Here is a 20,466-nt window from a genome sequence, read left to right on the forward strand (position 1 = left end):
CACAGCAACACGGTCGTATGCCCTCACGGTCCATGCGGGTGTGCGATGAGTGAAGGATTGTGAGTGTTGACTAGACTGGAGGCCTCTGGGATATGGTATCACCTAGCGTGGGCGACTGTTGCTATTGTTCTGTTGTTTAGAGCTAGCTCGGGGGTGGGGCTAATATGGACATGTCTGTTGTTATGGTGTGGATGACTCTTTTAAATCATGTGTTTGGTTGTTATGGAGACGGTTGCCAGGTGTGAATATGCCATGGTTGTTGTAACTCTGGTATTTATGATCTTGGGATAGCACCTGATCTGGGCCGATATGTTTAATGATGGTCATGAAGTTATTATTCTGATGCCTAACATTAAATGGGAGATTTACTAGTGGTTTTATTTTACCATCATTCTTCAACAGCCTTAGATTTTCACTCAATAAAATTCCTAATTATACTCAACTAATCTTAACTTATTAATGATCTTTATATGGCCTCATGCTAAAGCTGTCCTCTTACTCTATGTATTCCTGCAAACAATGAACGTTCCTACAATGTTTGGAAACATTCCAATTTGTTGTACAGCTAACATTAGAACGGTGGATCTAAAACCACGTCTGTCTCACTATCTGTTTGTCTGTCTCTCTGTCTGTCTGTCTCTGTCTGTCTGTCTGTCTTCCAGTACAGGATTGGCCAGCTGTATATGATCAGCAAGCACAGCCATGAGCAGAGTGAGCGTGGAGAAGGAGTGGAGGTGGTGCAGAACGAACCCTACGAGGACCCCACACATGGACAGGGACAGTTCACAGAAAAACGGGTCTACCTCAACAAGTAAGTGTGTACTTACCAACTGTGTTGGGAAAAGTACTCAATTGTCATACTTGAGTGAAAATAAAGTTACCGGTTTCCCGAGTGGCGTAGCGGTCTAAAGCACTGCACTGTGGTGCTTGAGGCGCCACTACAGATCCAGGCTGTGTCACAGCTGGCCAAGACCGGGAGACCCATGAGGCAGCGCACTATTAGCCCAGCATCGTCCGGGTTAGGGGAGGGTTTGGCCTGCCAGGATATCCTTGTCCCATCGCGCTCTAGCGACTCCTGTGGCGGGCTGGGCAAATGCATGCTTACACGGTTGCCAGTTGTACCTCCTACACATTGGTGAGGCTGGCTTCCGGGTTAAGCGAGCGGTGTGTCAAGAAGCAGTGCGGCTTGGTAGGGTTGTGTTTTGGAGGACGCATGGCTCTCAACTTTCACCTCTTCCGAGTTGGTAGTTGCAGTGATGGGACAAGACTGTAACTACCAATAGGATATCACGAAATTGTGGAGAAAAAGGGGTAAAAAGTACACACAAAAAATATATGTAAAGTTACTTTAATAGAAACCGACTTAAACAACTTAAGTAAAAGTGAAAGTTTCCCAGTAAAATACTAGTTGAGTAAAAGTCTTAAAGTATCTGGATTTATGTGTACAGTGGTGGGGAAAGTACTCAATTGTCATACTTCAGTAAAAGTAAAAAATAAAATGAAATGCTATACATCAAATTCCTCATATTAAGCAAACCAGACGTCACAAAGCCATGGTCCTGCAGATTGAATACTTGCCCACAGAAGATACAGTCAACACAAAAGTCACATACTGTATACTCCGAAGGATCCTTTCAAGTGATTTAAGCATAAGGTGTTGTGTAGTTTATTCCCATTAGTAAGCTACAGCAGGACTAATCTCTTGGCACTAGCGGAGAGCGTCTGACATATCCTTGGGGAGTGCCAGACATATCCTTGGGGAGTGCCAGACATATCCTTGGGGAGTGCCAGACATATCCTTGGGGAGTGCCAGACATATCCTTGGGGAGTGCCAGACATATCCTTGGGGAGTGCCATATTCACTGTCTTCATTGGGTGAGTCAGTGCCACTGGAAAGTTTAGGACAATACTTTTCTCCTCCAGGCTAGATGGAGGTCATATTGTACAATATGTGTCTCCCCTTCTCGTAGGCCTAGATTAGAGGGTTGCATTCAAGACAAGGTCATTTTCATTGATCTCAGTTTGTCAGTGTCAGCAGAGTATCCTAGGCCTACCTTGTCATGTTTGTAGTATCATATTAAAGATTCTGATAAGGAGTATCGTAGAATTGGCTGAAATGTGTTTATAAAAGGCTTCCCACCCCCACCCCAATGCTCCTTAAAAATGTTCCTCTCGTCGGGGCTGAACTGCTACACCAAACATGAAACTCACACGCCTATGATGTTGTGTATTTCATTATGTTTACTGTCTGAGTTGGACAGTTTTGTCAGCAGTGTTGCTGTAAGAGGTTGTAACTTGTGTAGCTGCGCTGGCTACAGATGTAGGATCTTAGTAGAAATGCAGTAAATGTAAAACTGGTAGTGTATTGGAGGTTTTAAAAGGCTTCTGAAGTGTGTAGTTTACACATTGAAATTTCAGACTTTTCCTTTACAAAATATGTATCTACCCCTACAAAAATGTAAATGTAATCATATTCCACATAACACTTCACATGTCCTGTTGCTGCAGAATTATTCTCATGCTGTAGCAAACATGCTCAAGTTAAGATCTTACATCTGTTCTTGGCAGTAGGCCTAAAAAGGGCTTGTTTGACAAGGACATTTTGTGGTGTTTCTTGGTCACATTTATCATGTGTTAAATGATGCAATGTGATTGCAAAAATGTTCAGTTATTTTTGCTGTATTTTTACTGGAAAATGTTGGCCCAGTCACTTTTACTCAGGCCCAACCATTTTATAATCTAAATCAAATCAAACTTTATTGGTCACATACACATGGTTAGCAGATGTTATTGCGAGTGTAGCGAAATGCTCGTGCTTCTAGTTCCGACAGTGCAGTAATATCTAAGTAATCTAACAATTCCACAACAACTACCTAATACACACACATCTAAAGGGATGGAATAAGAATATGTACATATAAATATATGGATGATCGATGACAGAGCGGCATAGGCAAGATGCAATAGATGGTATAAAATACAGTATATACATATAAGATGAGTAATGTAAGATATGTAAACATTATTAAAGTGACTTGTGATCCATTTATTAAAGTGGCCCATGATTTTGCGAGTCTGTATGTAGGCAGCAGCCTCTCTGTGTTAGTGATGGCTGTTTAACAGTCTGATGGCCTTGAGATAGAAGCAGTTTTTCAGTCTCTCGGTCCCACCTTTGATGCACCTGTACTGACCTCGCCTTCTGGATGCTAGCGGGGTGAAAAGGCAGTGGCTCGGGTGGTTGTTGCCCTCTTTTTGGCCTTCCTGTGACATCGGGTGCTGTAGGTGTCCTGGAGGGCAGGTAGTTTGCCCCCGGTGATGCGTTGTGCAGACCACCACCCTCTGGAGAGCCTTACGGTTGTGGGCAGGGCAGTTGCCGTACTAGGCGGTGATACAGCCCAACAGGATGCTCTCAATTGTGCATCTGTAAAAGTTTGTGAGGGTTTTAGATAACAAGCCACATTTCTTTAGCCTCCTGAGGTTGAAGAGGCGCTGTTGCGCATTCTTCACCACACTGACTGTGTGGGTGGACCATTTCAGTTTGTCCGTGATGTGTATGCCGAGGAACTTAAATAGTATTGTGATATCCTCCTGTCATTATGGGTCACTTAATAGAATAGAATGGAACATAATAGAATGGAAAATAATAGAACATTATGAAATGGAATAGTATAGTATAGAATGGAATAGAATAGAAGGGAATAGATCAGAATAGAATGGAATAAAACAGAACGGAATGGAATAGATTGGAATAGAATGGAATTTAATAGAATGGAGAATTCTTTTTTTAACAGAATAATAGTCATTTAGCAGACACTCTAATCCACAGCGACTTACAGTAAGTAGTGAGTACATACATTTTCATACTTTTGATTCATACTGGTCCCCTGTGGGAATCAAACCCACAACCCTGGCGTTGCAAGCACCATGTTCTACCAACTGAGCCACAAGGGACCAGATTGGAATGGAATAGAATAGAATAAAAACAGAATGGAATAGAACAGAACAGAAGTTAATAGAATATTATAGAATAGAACACCAGCACTGAGGTCAGTGGTATGCTGTACACAGTATGGACATGGAGGTTCCATAAAACACTCATAAGAGGACATAAAGATTTTAAGACATTATAGGTCTCACAGGTTCTAGCCATAGGAGAGCAATCTATTTTATTGCATGTGTCATTTCAATCCCATTTTCTCTGTTAGTCCATCTCCACACTCTGTTGAACATGATTACTGTGTGAAATTGAATATTTGATTCTCCATTATGTAGATTTAGATCACAATTGAATTTGCTGTTAAACGCACTGGTGAGTCTGAAATACACGTTCTGCTTCACTAATGCCTTTTCTGTGAGTTGGCCCTGGATTTGACCCAATCAGTCACACACTTTCACACACAGAGACACATGATAACATACACACTGCATGCACAAGCAAGCCCGCTTGCTCTTTCATACTCAAACATGCATACTGTATACCTCCGTCACTCGTTCTCTGTCTTTGTCTCTCCCTCACTCTTTCTCCCTATTTCTTTCTTTTTAAAATGTTTTGTTCTTTCTCTCTTTATCTCAAACACACATACCTCTCTGTCTGTCTGTCTGTCTGTCTGTCTGTCTGTCTGTCTGTCTGTCTGTCTGTCTGTCTGTCTGTCTGTCTGTCTGTCTGTCTGTCTGTCTGTCTGTCTGTCTGTCTGTCTGTCTGTCTGTCTGTCTGTCTGTGTAATACTGACAGATCAGAGTCAATCAACTGGGTCACTGACTCATCATCAGAGATGTGACCAGGAACACAGTTTAGCAGAGTGGGTTCATTCCAGTTTGGGACATGGTCAAGATGCGGTCGCCAATGGAAACAGCCTCCCAGATCCAAATTTAGCCAAATCCTCCACCAGCCAGGCAACCGTCACAACCCAAGGGGTTCTTCATGCACTAAGTGGACAGCGTTGTCGGACAGTCACAGAAAGTCACGGCCCTGGTCTTGCAGTGTGCTGCTCTGGGAAATCCATCAGGTCTAACTGTGTTCCGGACTGTTTCATTCTGATCACAGCAGACCTGCCTGCCTGGCGGAAGGAACTGCTCTCTATTGATTCCATGGGTCTGGTCCCTATGGAGCGTTATCTATCTCCCATTCACTGACTTCATTAGGTGTCTGGTCCCTATGGAGCGTTATCTATCTCCCATTCACTGACTTCATTAGGTGTCTGGTCCCTATGGAGTGTTATCTATCTCCCATTCACTAAATTCATTAGGTGTCTGGTCCCTATGGAGCGTTATCTATCTCCCATTCACTGACTTCATTAGGTGTCTGGTCCCTATGGAGCGTTATCTATCTCCCATTCACTGACTTCATTAGGTGTCTGGTCCCTATGGAGTGTTATCTATCTCCCATTCACTGACTTCATTAGGTGTCTGGGACGCGAGGAGGCACTCTGATTGGTTTCCAGGGGGTCAGATAGGTACAAACCGGGTCAGAGATGGGCGACATCTTAAATGGCACCCTAATCCCTTTATAATGCAATATTCCCTATGGCAAAATGTCCACTACTTTTGACCATAGGGAATATAGTGACATTTGGGCCGCAGGTCATGGTAATGGGTGGTACCAGTAATGTATGGTATCTATGGGTGGTACCAGTAATGTATGGTATCTATGGGTGGTACCAGTAATGTATGGTATCTATGGGTGGTACCAGTAATGTATGGTATCTATGGGTGGTACCAGTAATGTATGGTATATGTGGGTGATACCAATAATTTATGGTATCTATGGGTGATACCAGTAATGTATGGTATCTATGGGTGGTACCATTAATGTATGGTATCTATGGGTGGCACCAGTAATGTATGGTATCTATGGGTGGCACCAGTAATGTATGGTATCTATGGGTGGTACCAGTAATGTATGGTATCTATGGGTGGCACCAGTAATGTATGGTATCTATGGGTGGCACCATTAATGTATGGTATCTATGGGTGGCACCAGTAATGTATGGTATCTATGGGTGGTACCAGTAATGTATGGTATCTATGGGTGGCACCAGTAATGTATGGTATCTATGGGTGGCACCAGTAATGTATGGTATCTATGGGTGGTGCCAGTAATGTATGGTATCTATGGGTGGCACCAGTAATGTATGGTATCTATGGGTGGTGCCAGTAATGTATGGTATCTATGGGTGGCACCAGTAATGTATGGTATCTATGGGTGGCACCAGTAATGTATGGTATCTATGGGTGGTACCAGTAATGTATGGTATCTATGGGTGACACCATTAATGTATGGTATCTATGGGTGGTACCAGTAATGTATGGTATCTATGGGTGGCACCAGTAATGTATGGTATCTATGGGTGGTACCAGTAATGTATGGTATCTATGGGTGACACCATTAATGTATGGTATCTATGGGTGGTACCAGTAATGTATGGTATCTATGGGTGACACCATTAATGTATGGTATCTATGGGTGGTACAGGGTCCCAGTTCACAGGTTACAGATGCCCACTTCTGAAACTCAAGTTTTTAAACGTAATTTCAAAACCTTAGTTCTAATTTAGCACACATTGTTACCATTCACTTCCCTGTAGAGATTTGAGTGTAGGGTTTAGATTTTAGAATGCCAGGTGAGGCAGAAAGAGAAAGAACTTGAAAAGACAGAGAGGAGTGTAGGTTTTCAGACAGAAGTACGACTGGTAAGCTGCCTGTGTGAGCTCTGATGGGAGAGGAGATCAGCGTAGTGTAAGTGGTGGATCATTTGAACAGTCACGTTGGGATGCTGTACCTGCCTTCCCACCCACAGACCACCTGCTACCACAGCCAGACAAGTACGTGCGTGTGAGAGTGTGTGTGTGCAGAAAGGGAGGGTGAGGACATAAAAGTGGTCCTCTATACTTTGCTATTTAAAGGTCTGTCAGTGAGAGTGCAATGAACACAGCATGTCAGTCCTCTGTGGAACTGACACGAGATTAACGACTGGAGGATCTGTAGACTGGGACCAACAGGAACACAATATTCATCCCACAGGAGGCTGCTGAGGGGAGGACGGCCCATAATAACGGTCGTAACGGAGCGCATGGAATGGCACCAAGCACATGGAAACAATGTGTTTTATGTATTTGATACCGTTCCACCAGCCCGTCCTCCCCAATTAAGGTGCCCCCAACCTCATGTGATTCAGCCATCTAATCAACAAGGCTGAGGGAGGGTTGTGCTCCAACATTACTCAGTAAATTTAGCATTTTGAGTGAGAATCCTCCCCCAGTGGCATTTGGCTGTTTAAAATGGCAGCCGCCCACCTTCTGTTGACAGAGCTATTTGCAACTTTATGGCTGGCCTGGTGCTGCAGTCTGCACTTCTCCAATGTATGATATTGACTGCAGTAAACCCACCCGTGACACCCACAATATTTATGGGTCTGTGTCCCTCATACACAGCCGTTTGGGCTGTACCTGTTGGCTTTTGCTGTTGCAGGCTTTCTGCTTCGATTCATCCACACAAATGTAGTGTCCGGATGGAATTGGGATAAAATATACTTTATGCCTCTAATAAAGTTTATGCCTCCACCCAGGGCTCAAAATATCATTCTCAATGTAATTTGTTCTCATAGGATTCTTCTCCTCTCTCCTCGTATTTAACAGTTTTAACTTACCATTTTGCATCCACCTCAGCATCACGGCAGCAGACATCTTTCCTGCTCATCCTTCCAGCTCTGGTTCTCTGGTTAGGTTTAGATAGGACATTCTTGAATGGGTTCTCCCTGATTGGCTACAAGGTCAGACCATCAGACCATGATGGTCACAGAGGTTCCTTTAGTTCTGAATGAGAGAACCCCTGGCTGTGTTCTCTGTGCTCCGTCCTCTCCCTTTTGTTGCAGGTTGCCCAGTAAAATCACCATAATCTACAGAATTTTGAGCCGCAATGGCCACCCAGCAGTCTCCATTTTCAGCTCCTCACAGCTGGCGCCAGATACTGCATAGGGTCTAACAGTGAGGAAGGGATAGCAAGGGGTGGAAGGGTTCAGGTCTATGATTCAGATGGATGTCATGTCTTCTCTCGTTTCCGTTTGATGCTGTTCTCTATCTCTCGCTGTGCTCCACCTGACCTCTACTTCTCCCCTCTTCTTGTCTCTTCTCATCCCTCGTTCCCTTGCTTCTCTCTATTCTTCACTCCACTTCTCCCTTATTTCATTCAGCTCACTTGTCTTCTCTCTTTCAGTAAGCTCCCTAGCTGGGCCAGGGCGGTGGTCCCTAAAATCTTCTATGTGACAGAGAAGGCCTGGAACTACTACCCCTACACCATCACAGGTAACCACTCCTAGGTCCATCATCACACTGTAACACCTCTACACTACTACCTACACCATCACAGGTAACCACTCCTAGGACCATTACACTGTAACACCTCTACACTACTACCTACACCATCACAGGTAACCACTCCTAGGACCATTACACTGTAACACCTCTACACTACTACCTACACCATCACAGGTAACCACTCCTAGGACCATTACACTGTAACACCTCTACACTACTACCTACACCATCACAGGTAACCACTCCTAGGACCATTACACTGTAACACCTCTACACTACTACCTACACCATCACAGGTAACCACTCCTAGGACCATTACACTGTAACACCTCTACACTACTACCTACACCATCACAGGTAACCACTCCTAGGACCATTACACTGTAACACCTCTACACTACTACCTACACCATCACAGGTAACCACTCCTAGGACCATTACACTGTAACACCTCTACACTACTACCTACACCATCACAGGTAACCACTCCTAGGACCATTACACTGTAACACCTCTACACTACTACCTACACCATCACAGGTAACCTACTATGACCATTACCCTGTAACACCTCTGATTACTATCAGTCTTTCTCTCTCTCTGTTCTGGTCCCTCTTATCCCTGAGGGGAAGAGCAGTACAGGACAGTACAGTGTGTCTGATAACGGAAAGGAGGAAAGGGGATACCTGGTCAGTTGTACAACTGAATGCATTCAACCCAGATGTGTCTTCCACATTTAATCCCTCTGAATCAGAGAGGTGCGGGGGCTGCCTTAATCCACATCCTCGTCTTCAGCCCCGTGAGCAATTGTTGTTGGTTGTTAACTGCCTCGCTCAAGGGATGAACGGCACATTTTTCCACCTTGCCGGCTCTTGGATTCAAACCATGGACTGTACTGTACTCTGATAGACATTGTGATAATGGTGTATAGCTAGGTGATGGACTGTACTGTACTCTGCACAGGGACTGTTTGTCCTGGTTGGCTATTTTGGACTGGTCTGACTAAGAGCTCTATCTGTTCTCAACCTTCTCTATCTGTTCAGACCCAACGTATTCCCCAGCTTCATCCCCCTACCACACACACACACACGAACACACACACTATTCCCTTCCTCAGAGAGAAGAATCCCAATAGCTTGTTGGGAGGGATGGAGTGAGTGATGGAGGAGGACATGATGAGAGGGTCATATTATTAGAGAGCTATAAAAGAAAACAAGCTCCTGCTGCTCCTTGTTGTCCTTCTCAGGTGTCCTCTTAACACATGATGTTCTCTCCCCCTCTCTTCTCTTGTTTATCTCCTCTTTCTTTTTTTCTTTTTCTCCCTCTCTCCTCTTGTTTAACTCCCTCCCCTTTTTCTCTCTCTCCTCTTGTTTAACTCCCTCCCCCTTTCTCTCTCTTTCTCTCGCCCCCTCTCTCCTCTTGTTTAACTCCCTCTCATCTTTCACTCTCCCTCCCTCTCTCTCTCTCTCTTTCTCTCCTCTCGTTAAACTCCCTCCCCTCTTTGTCTCTCTCCATCTCTCTCTGGTCCTGGATTCTTCTCCTGCTGTGACGCAGAGTACACTGTGAGTATCCCACTGATGTTCCGCACGCACGCACGCGTGCACACACGCACACACGCACACACGCACACACACACACACACACACACACACACACACACACACACACACACACACACACACACACACACACACACACACACACACTCCTCATTACCCCTCCAGAGAGTGGCGCAGCGGTCTAAGGCACTGCATTGCGGTGCTAGAAGTGTCACTACAGACCTTGGTTTGTTCCCAGGCTGGAGGGGGGGGGGGGGGGGGGGTATAGGCAGTCATTGTAAATAAGAATTTGTTCTGAACTGACTTGTCTAGTTAAATAAAAAACTAGTAGAAGTCATGCAGAGCAGTCTGTCAGAAGTCAGGGGTTAGGTGAGTGTGTGCTCTGATGACAGACAGAAGAGTATGAAACCTTTTATTCCTGTGGAATTCCATCTCTGTTTTGAATCAGTGAATGGTTCCCCCAGAGAAGTACAGAGCAGCAATACAATGTCATGGCAATGCTGTGTGAGTCCTTAAATTCCAAATCTAATAGCTAAATGATCCTTGGTATGACCATCTTAAAACTATTCCATATGTTCACTTAATAGCTTAGACTCTTATGTAAAGCAACACGCTCAATTTGATTAGGCTTTGAATGTCATTAAAGGGACTTCAATATGCAATATTATTTAATTAGCCTATAATATTTCAATGAGTTTTACAGACAGCTTCATCTATTGTTCTGGTTCTATATTTAGCCATTGAGGATTTATTTTCTACTACCTCAGGTTGCGTCCTAAATGGCACCCTTTCCCCTATATACTGCACTAGTTTTAACCAAAGTCCTATGGGCTCTACATAGGGAATAGGATGGTATTTGGGACACAACCTCATTCATGTATGGGCTTTTACTGAAATTATTAAAGGAGAGCTGCTCGGTTACACAATGCACTGAACCTGGTGTGTGTGTGTGTGTGTGTGTGTGTGTGTGTGTGTGTGTGTGTGTGTGTGTGTGTGTGTGCGTGTGCGTGAGCGTGCACTTTAATGAGGCTAAATGAATGGAAAAGATGGAACACGTGCTGGTTAACAGGAGTTGACTACAGTGAACATGTTCAACATGGGGTTCTTGGATGTGTGATATTGTGTCAGTAGATTGGGTGTAGTATACCAAACAGCTCTGTTGAAGTAGAGGGATTGAAGACGTCTCCTGTTGTGTAGTTTTGTAGGACAGGGGATGTTATTTAAAGACACTAAAGGGATGGATGTGCTGGTTCAGATGAAGATGAGGACACACCCTCTCTCTAGAAAAGCACACACACACACACACACACACACACACACACACACACACACACACACACACACACACACACACACACACACACACATACACACACACACACACACACACACACACACACACACACACACACACACACACACACACACACACACACACACACACACACACACACACACACAACCTCCTGCAGCAAGCCTATAGCCTCGGCCCCACCCCATGCTGCTGCACTGTGGACCTATTCATTCCTTCCCATTCTCTCTATTCTAAAGGGACATATGAACACATACACATACAGAAACACACTCACTCATACCATTATGGAACTGGAGATCTATTGAGCATCATTGTAATTGCAGTGTTAAAGAGTTCATCTAATCAAAGCCTATGGTGAGGGCAGTGTGATTGATGATTGACTAGCCAAGGGGGGACGGGGAGGAAGGTATGAGTGATAGTTGACTAGCCATGGGGGGACGGGGAGGAAGGTATGAGTGATAGTTGACTAGCCATGGGGGCATGTGGAGGAAGGTATGAGTGATAGTTGACTAGCCATGGGGGGACGGGGAGGAAGGTATGAGTGATCGTTGACTAGCCATGGGGTGATGTGGAGGAAGGTATGAGTGATAGTTGACTAGCCATGAGGTGATGTGGAGGAAGGTATGAGTGATAGTTGACTAGCCATGGGGGGACGGGGAGGAAGGTATGAGTGATCGTTGACTAGCCATGGGGGGACGGGGAGGAAGGTATGAGTGATAGTTGACTAGCCATGGGGGGACGGGGAGGAAGGTATGAGTGATAGTTGACTAGCCATGGGGGGACGGGGAGGAAGGTATGAGTGATAGTTGACTAGCCATGGGGGGACGGGGAGGAAGGTATGAGTGATAGTTGACTAGCCATGAGGTGATGTGGAGGAAGGTATGAGTGATAGTTGACTAGCCATGAGGTGATGTGGAGGAAGGTATGAGTGATAGTTGACTAGCCATGGCGGGACGGGGAGGAAGGTATGAGTGATCGTTGACTAGCCATGGGGTGATGTGGAGTGATAGAGTGATAGTTGACTAGCCATGGGGGGATGTGGAGGAAGGTATGAGTGATAGTTGACTAGCCATGGGGGGGCGGGGAGGAAGGTATGAGTGATAGTTGACTAGCCATGGGGGGATAGGGGGGAAAGGTATGAGTGATAATTGACTAGCCATGGGGGGACGGGGAGGAAGGTATGAGTGATAGTTGACTAGCCATGGGGGGACGGGGAGGAAGGTATGAGTGATAGTTGACTAGCCATGGGGGGGTAGGGGGGGAAGGTATGAGTGATAGTTGACTAGCCATGGGGGGACGGGGAGGAAGGTATGAGTGATAGTTGACTAGCCATGGGGGGATGTGGAGGAAGGTATGAGTGATAGTTGACTAGCCATGGGGGGACAGGGAGGAAGGTATGAGTGATAGTTGACTAGCCATGGGGGGACGGGGAGAAAGGTATTGGTGATAGTTGACTAACCATGGGGGGATGTGGAGGAAGGTATGAGTGATAGTTGACTAGCCATGGGGGGATGTGGAGGAAGGTATGAGTGATAGTTGACTAGCCATGGGGGGATGGGGAGGAAGGTATGAGTGATAGTTGAATAGACAAGGGGGGATGGGGAGGAAGGTATGAGTGATAGTTGACTAGCCATGGGGGGGATGTGGAGGAAGGTATGAGTGACAGTTGACTAGCCATGGGGGGGATGTGGAGGAAGGTATGAGTGATAGTTGACTAGCCATGGGGGGACGGGGAGGAAGGTATGAGTGATAGTTGACTAGCCATGGGGGGATAGGGGGGGAAGGTATGAGTGATAGTTGACTAGCCATGGGGGGACGGGGAGGAAGGTATGAGTGATAGTTGACTAGCCATGGGGGGACGGGGAGGAAGGTATGAGTGATAGTTGACTAGCCATGAGGTGATGTGGAGGAAGGTATGAGTGATAGTTGACTAGCCATGAGGTGATGTGGAGGAAGGTATGAGTGATAGTTGACTAGCCATGGGGGGACGGGGAGGAAGGTATGAGTGATCGTTGACTAGCCATGGGGTGATGTGGAGGAAGGTATGAGTGATAGTTGACTAGCCATGGGGGGATGTGGAGGAAGGTATGAGTGATAGTTGACTAGCCATGGGGGGGCGGGGAGGAAGGTATGAGTGATAGTTGACTAGCCATGGGGGGATAGGGGGGAAAGGTATGAGTGATAGTTGACTAGCCATGGGGGGACGGGGAGGAAGGTATGAGTGATAGTTGACTAGCCATGGGGGGACGGGGAGGAAGGTATGAGTGATAGTTGACTAGCCATGGGGGGATAGGGGGGGAAGGTATGAGTGATAGTTGACTAGCCATGGGGGGACGGGGAGGAAGGTATGAGTGATAGTTGACTAGCCATGGGGGGATGTGGAGGAAGGTATGAGTGATAGTTGACTAGCCATGGGGGGACAGGGAGGAAGGTATGAGTGATAGTTGACTAGCCATGGGGGGACGGGGAGAAAGGTATTGGTGATAGTTGACTAACCATGGGGGGATGTGGAGGAAGGTATGAGTGATAGTTGACTAGCCATGGGGGGATGTGGAGGAAGGTATGAGTGATAGTTGACTAGCCATGGGGGGACGGGGAGGAAGGTATGAGTGATAGTTGAATAGACAAGGGGGGATGGGGAGGAAGGTATGAGTGATAGTTGACTAGCCATGGGGGGGATGTGGAGGAAGGTATGAGTGACAGTTGACTAGCCATGGGGGGATGTGGAGGAAGGTATGAGTGATAGTTGACTAGCCATGGGGGACGGGGAGGAAGGTATGAGTGATAGTTGACTAGCCATGGGGGGATAGGGGGGGAAGGTATGAGTGATAGTTGACTAGCCATGGGGGGACGGGGAGGAAGGTATGAGTGATAGTTGACTAGCCATGGGGGGACGGGGAGGAAGGTATGAGTGATAGTTGACTAGCCATGGGGGGATAGGGGGGGAAGGTATGAGTGATAGTTGACTAGCCATGGGGGGACGGGGAGGAAGGTATGAGTGATAGTTGACTAGCCATGGGGGGATGTGGAGGAAGGTATGAGTGATAGTTGACTAGCCATGGGGGTCAGGGAGGAAGGTATGAGTGATAGTTGACTAGCCATGGGGGGACGGGGAGAAAGGTATTGGTGATAGTTGACTAACCATGGGGGGATGTGGAGGAAGGTATGAGTGATAGTTGACTAGCCATGGGGGGATGTGGAGGAAGGTATGAGTGATAGTTGACTAGCCATGGGGGGACGGGGAGGAAAGTATGAGTGATAGTTGAATAGACAAGGGGGGACGGGGAGGAAGGTATGAGTGATAGTTGACTAGCCATGGGGGGATGTGGAGGAAGGTATGAGTGACAGTTGACTAGCCATGGGGGGATGTGGAGGAAGGTATGAGTGATAGTTGACTAGCCATGGGGGGATAGGGGGGGAAGGTATGAGTGATAGTTGACTAGCCATGGGGGGATGGGGAGGAAGGTGTGAGTGATAGTTGACTAGCCATGGGGGGATGTGGAGGAAGGTATGAGTGATAGTTGACTAGCCATGGGGGAACAGGGAGGAAGGTATGAGTGATAGTTGACTAGTCATGGGGGGACGGGGAGAAAGGTATTGGTGATAGTTGACTAACCATGGGGGGATGTGGAGGAAGGTATGAGTGATAGTTGACTAGCCATGGGGGGATGTGGAGGAAGGTATGAGTGATAGTTGACTAGCCATGGGGGGACGGGGAGGAAGGTATGAGTGATAGTTGAATAGACAAGGGGGGATGGGGAGGAAGGTATGAGTGATAGTTGACTAGCCATGGGGGGATGTGGAGGAAGGTATGAGTGACAGTTGACTAGCCATGGGGGGATGTGGAGGAAGGTATGAGTGATAGTTGACTAGCCATGGGGGGACGGGGAGGAAGGTATGAGTGATAGTTGACTAGCCATGGGGGGATGTGGAGGAAGGTATGAGTGATAGTTGACTAGCCATGGGGGGATGTGGAGGAAGGTATGAGTGATAGTTGACTAGCCATGGGGGCATGTGGAGGAAGGTACGAGTGATAGTTGACTAGCCATGGGGGGACGGGGAGGAAGGTATGAGTGATAGTTGACTAGCCATGAGGTGATGGGGAGGAAGGTATGAGTGGTAGTTGACTAGCCATGAGGTGATGGGGAGGAAGGTATGAGTGATAGTTGACTAGCCATGGGGGGATGTGGAGGAAGGTATGAGTGATAGTTGACTAGCCATGGGGGGACGAGGAGGAAGGTATGAGTGATAGTTGACTAGCCATGGGGGGATGTGGAGGAAGGTATGAGTGATAGTTGACTAGCCATGGGGGGATGTGGAGGAAGGTATGAGTGATAGTTGACTAGCCATGGGGGCATGTGGAGGAAGGTACGAGTGATAGTTGACTAGCCATGGGGGGACGGGGAGGAAGGTATGAGTGATAGTTGACTAGCCATGAGGTGATGGGGAGGAAGGTATGAGTGATAGTTGACTAGCCATGAGGTGATGGGGAGGAAGGTATGAGTGATAGTTGACTAGCCATGAGGTGATGGGGAGGAAGGTATGAGTGATAGTTGACTAGCCATGGGGGGATAGGGCGGAGGTTCAGGGTGTGAACGAGGAGCCAGTAAATCCACAGGGCGATATAATATAATCATTATTACTGAAGACAGGGGCAATAAAACACACGCAATCACACTCAGCGTGACACACACACACGTACATGTGCATACACACACACATACATGTGCACACACACACACACACACACACACACACACACACTGCCCATAAAACACCTCTCCCTGCAGGCTGACCACAAAGACCCAGGAAGATATTCCCTCTGTCTTTCTTGAGCTTGTATGGATAGTGGTAGACAGATTCTATCTTCCATGGAGATCACTTTCCCCAGTGCTCCACACCCTGTTGTAGATGATTAGGATTTAACCACTCTACATTTAGGTTATGTCCCAAATGGGACCCTATTGCCTATGTAGTGTTTTGACCAGGGCCCACAATAGGGCCTACATAGTGCGTCCTGGTCAACAATAGTGCACTACATAGGCAATAGTGTACTATTTGGGACTCAGCATACCAATTCAAAATATTGTCTTAATGTGTCTCTATTCTGTGTGTAATCTCCTGCTGTTCTCTCCTCTTCTCTAGTGTTCCTTTCTGCCAAAGTTCTCCATTCACATAGAGACCAAGTATGAGGACAACAAAGGCAGCAATGACAATGTCAGTATGGTTGTCTGTGAGTGGTCATGGTGTGTGTCTGTGAGTGGTGTGTGTCTGTGCATGGTCATGGTGTGTGTCTGTGAGTGGTCATGGTGTGTGTCTGTGAGGGGTCATGGTGTGTGTCTGTGAGTGGTCATGGTGTGTGTCTGTGAGTGGTCATGGTGTGTGTCTGTGAGTGGTCATGGTGTGTGTTTGTGAGTGGTGTGTGCCTGTGCATGGTCATGGTGTGTGTCTGTGAGTGGTCATGGTGTGTGACTGTGAGTGGTCATGGTGTGTGTCTGTGAGTGGTGTGTGTCTGTGCATGGTCATGGTGTGTGTCTGTGAGTGGTCATGGTGTGTGTCTGTGAGTGGTTATGGTGTGTGTCTGCATGGTCATGGTGTGTGTCTGTGAGTGGTCATGGTGTGTGTCTGTGAGTGGTCATGGTGTGTGTCTGTGAGTGGTCATGGTGTGTGTCTGTGAGTGGTCATGGTGTGTGACTGGGAGTGGTGTGTGTCTGTGCATGGTCATGGTGTGTGTCTGTGAGTGGTCATGGTGTGTGTCTGTGAGTGGTCATGGTATGTGTCTGTGAGTGGTCATGGTGTGTGTCTGTGAGGGGTCATGGTGTGTGTCTGTGAGTGGTCATGGTGTGTGACTGTGCGTGGTGTGTGTCTGTGAGTGGTCATGGTGTGTGTCTGTGAGTGGTCATGGTGTGTGTCTGTGAGTGGTCATGGTGTGTGTCTGTGAGTGGTCATGGTGTGTGCCTGTGAGTGGTCATGGTGTGTGTCTGTGCTTGGTCATGGTGTGTGTATGTGCGTGATCATGATGTGTGCCTGTGCATGATCATGGTGTGTGTCTGTGCGTGGTCATGGTGTGTGTCTGTGCGTGATCATGGTGTGTGTCTGTGCATGGTCATGGTGTGTGTCTGTGCGTGATCATGGTGTGTGTCTGTGCGTGATCATGGTGTGTGTCTGTGCATGGTCATGGTGTGTGTCTGTGAGTGATCATGGTGTGTGTCTGTGAGTGGTGTGTGTCTGCATGGTCATGGTGTGTGTCTGTGAGTGGTCATGGTGTGTGTCTGTGAGTGGTCATGGTGTGTGACTGTGAGTGGTGTGTGTCTGTGCATGGTCATGGTGTGTGTCTGTGAGTAGTAATGGTGTGTGACTGAGTGGTGTGTGTCTGTGCATGTTCATGGTGTGTGTATGTGAGTGGTCATGGTGTGTGTTTGTGAGTGGTCATGGTGTGTGTCTGTGAGAGGTCATGTTGTGTGTCTGTGAGAGGTCATGTTGTGTGTCTGTGAGTGGTCATGATGTGTGTCTGTGCATGATCATGGTGTGTGTCTGTGAGTGGTCATGGTGTGTGTCTGTGAGGGGTCATGGTGTGTGTCTGTGAGGGGTCATGGTGTGTGTCTGTGAGTGGTCATGGTGTGTGTCTGTCAGTGGTCATTGTGTGTGACGGAGTGGTCATGGTGTGTGTCTGTGAGTGGTCATGGTGTGTGTCTGTGAGTGGTCATGGTGTGTGCCTGTGAGTGGTCATGGTGTGTGTCTGTGCTTGGTCATGGTGTGTGTATGTGCGTGATCATGGTGTGTGCCTGTGCATGATCATGGTGTGTGTCTGTGCGTGGTCATGGTGTGTGTCTGTGCGTGATCATGGTGTGTGTCTGTGCATGGTCATAGTGTGTGTCTGTGCGTGATCATGGTGTGTGTCTGTGCATGGTCATGGTGTGTGTCTGTGAGTGATCATGGTGTGTGTCTGTGAGTGGTGTGTGTCTGCATGGTCATGGTGTGTGTCTGTGAGTGGTCATGGTGTGTGTCTGTGAGTGGTCATGGTGTGTGTCTGTGAGTTGTCATGGTGTGTGTCTGTGAGTGGTCATGGTGTGTGTCTGTGAGTTGTCATGGTGTGTGTCTGTGAGTGGTCATGGTGTGTGACTGTGAGTGGTGTGTGTCTGTGCATGGTCATGGTGTGTGTCTGTGAGTGGTCATGGTGTGTGACTGAGTGGTGTGTGTCTGTGCATGGTCATGGTGTGTGTATGTGAGTGGCCATGGTGTGTGTTTGTGAGTGGTCATGGTGTGTGTCTGTGAGAGATCATGTTGTGTGTCTGTGAGTGGTCATGGTGTGTGTCTGTGAGGGGTCATGGTGTGTGTCTGTGAGGGGTCATGGTGTGTGTCTGTGAGTGGTCATGGTGTGTGACTGTGCATGGTGTGTGTCTGTGAGTGGTCATGGTGTGTGTCTGTGAGGGGTCATGGTGTGTGTCTGTGAGGGGTCATGGTGTGTGACTGTGCGTGGTGTGTGTCTGTGAGTGGTCATGGTGTGTGTCTGTGAGGGGTCATGGTGTGTGTCTGTGAGGGGTCATGGTGTGTGTCTGTGAGGGGTCATGGTGTGTGTCTGTGAGGGGTCATGGTGTGTGTCTGTGAGGGGTCATGGTGTGTGTCTGTGAGGGGTCATGGTGTGTGTCTGTGAGTGGTTATGGTGTGTGCACTTGAATACCACATACAACATTCAGTCTCATCTTTTTCTGTCTCACTTCTAAACGAGTGGGTGGAGTTAGAACAGGGGGATGCTGGGATGAATAAGAACACTGGTCTAATATATTCACGATGGCCTGCTAATTGCCCCAGCCAACTCATCAGAATGCACGTTTATTTCTTGTTTAGCCTCTCCCTCACTAAGATCAGTGAGATTACCAATCAGTCTGTGGGCTTCAGGGCCCATATTCATAAAACATCTTTAGTAGGAGTGCTGATCTAGGATCAGGTCCCCCTTGTCCATGTGATCTAATTCATAAAAGTCCAAATTGATCCTAGATCAGCACTCCAAGTCTGAGAGGCTTTATGAATATGGGCCCAGGCCTCCGAGTCAAGTGGAAGTGGTTCTTTCTTCAGCCTTTCAATGTGGAGCATATCAAATCAAGTTGGATATGGATTTATGCATTGGGGCGACAGGTAGCCTAGTGGTTACAGCATTGGGCCAGTAACCGAAAGGTTGCTAGATCGAATCCCTGAGCTGACAAGGTAAAAATCTGTCAATCTGCCCCTGAACAAAACAGTTAACCCACTGTTCCTAGGCTGTCATTGTAAATAAGAATTTGTTCTTAACTGACTTTCCTAGTTAAATAAATGTTTAAAAAAAGATGGATAACTGTGGGGTAAAGGCTGTGTGTGGTGGTTGATCATCTCTACCATTCCCATCTCTCTACATACATCCTCCCTTTCAATTCTCTTTTTCCTTTCATCCTTTTTATATTGAATAGGAAAGTTTATATTCTATACCTATGTGTTAGGAGAGTTTATATCGTATACCTCTGTGTTAGGAGAGTTTATATCGTATACCTCTGTGTTAGGAGAGTTTATATCGTATACCTCTGTGTTAGGAGAGTTTATATCGTATACCTCTGTGTTAGGAGAGTTTATATCGTATACCTCTGTGTTAGGAGAGTTTATATCGTATACCTCTGTGTTAGGAGAGTTTATATCGTATACCTCTGTGTTAGGAGAGTTTATATCGTATACCTCTGTGTTAGGAGAGTTTATATCGTATACCTCTGTGTTAGGAGAGTTTATATTGTATACCTTTGTGATAGGAGAGTTTATATCGTATACCTCTGTGTTAGGAGAGTTTATATCGTATACCTCTGTGTTAGGAGAGTTTATATCGTCTACCTCTGTGTTAGGAGAGTTTATATTGTATACCTCTGTGTTAGGAGAGTTTATATCGTATACCTCTGTGTTAGGAGAGTTTATATCGTATACCTTTGTGATAGGAGAGTTTATATCGTATACCTCTGTGTTAGGAGAGTTTATATCGTATACCTCTGTGTTAGGAGAGTTTATATCGTATACCTCTGTGATAGGAGAGTTTATATCGTATACCTCTGTGTTAGGAGAGTTTATATCGTATACCTCTGTGTTAGGAGAGTTTATATCGTATACCTCTGTGTTAGGAGAGTTTATATCGTATACCTCTGTGATAGGAGAGTTTATATTGTATACCTTTGTGTTAGGAGAGTTTCAATAATGTATTATCTTGGTTGGGCTTGCTATCGGATGCCTATTGCCTCATGTTACACAATGGGTTTACTCATAACTA

General features: G+C 46.6%; 1 protein-coding gene across 1 annotated transcript in view; it reads left to right on the plus strand.

Moving 5' to 3' along the window:
* Positions 1-653: 653 nt before the first annotated feature.
* The window catches only part of LOC120040914 (cytoplasmic phosphatidylinositol transfer protein 1-like), a gene marked incomplete at its 5' end in the record, with an annotated part of 33,140 nt that continues 13,327 nt past the window's right edge, over positions 654-20,466 (plus strand). The window contains 4 exons of the mRNA XM_038985903.1: positions 654-811; positions 8,212-8,300; positions 9,867-9,874; positions 16,332-16,403. Of these exons, the coding sequence (XP_038841831.1) occupies positions 654-811; positions 8,212-8,300; positions 9,867-9,874; positions 16,332-16,403 (327 nt within the window). The remainder of the gene's footprint in view (positions 812-8,211; positions 8,301-9,866; positions 9,875-16,331; positions 16,404-20,466) is intronic.

The sequence above is a fragment of the Salvelinus namaycush genome, chromosome 3 (assembly GCF_016432855.1).
Source record: "Salvelinus namaycush isolate Seneca chromosome 3, SaNama_1.0, whole genome shotgun sequence".
NCBI lineage: Eukaryota > Metazoa > Chordata > Actinopteri > Salmoniformes > Salmonidae > Salvelinus > Salvelinus namaycush.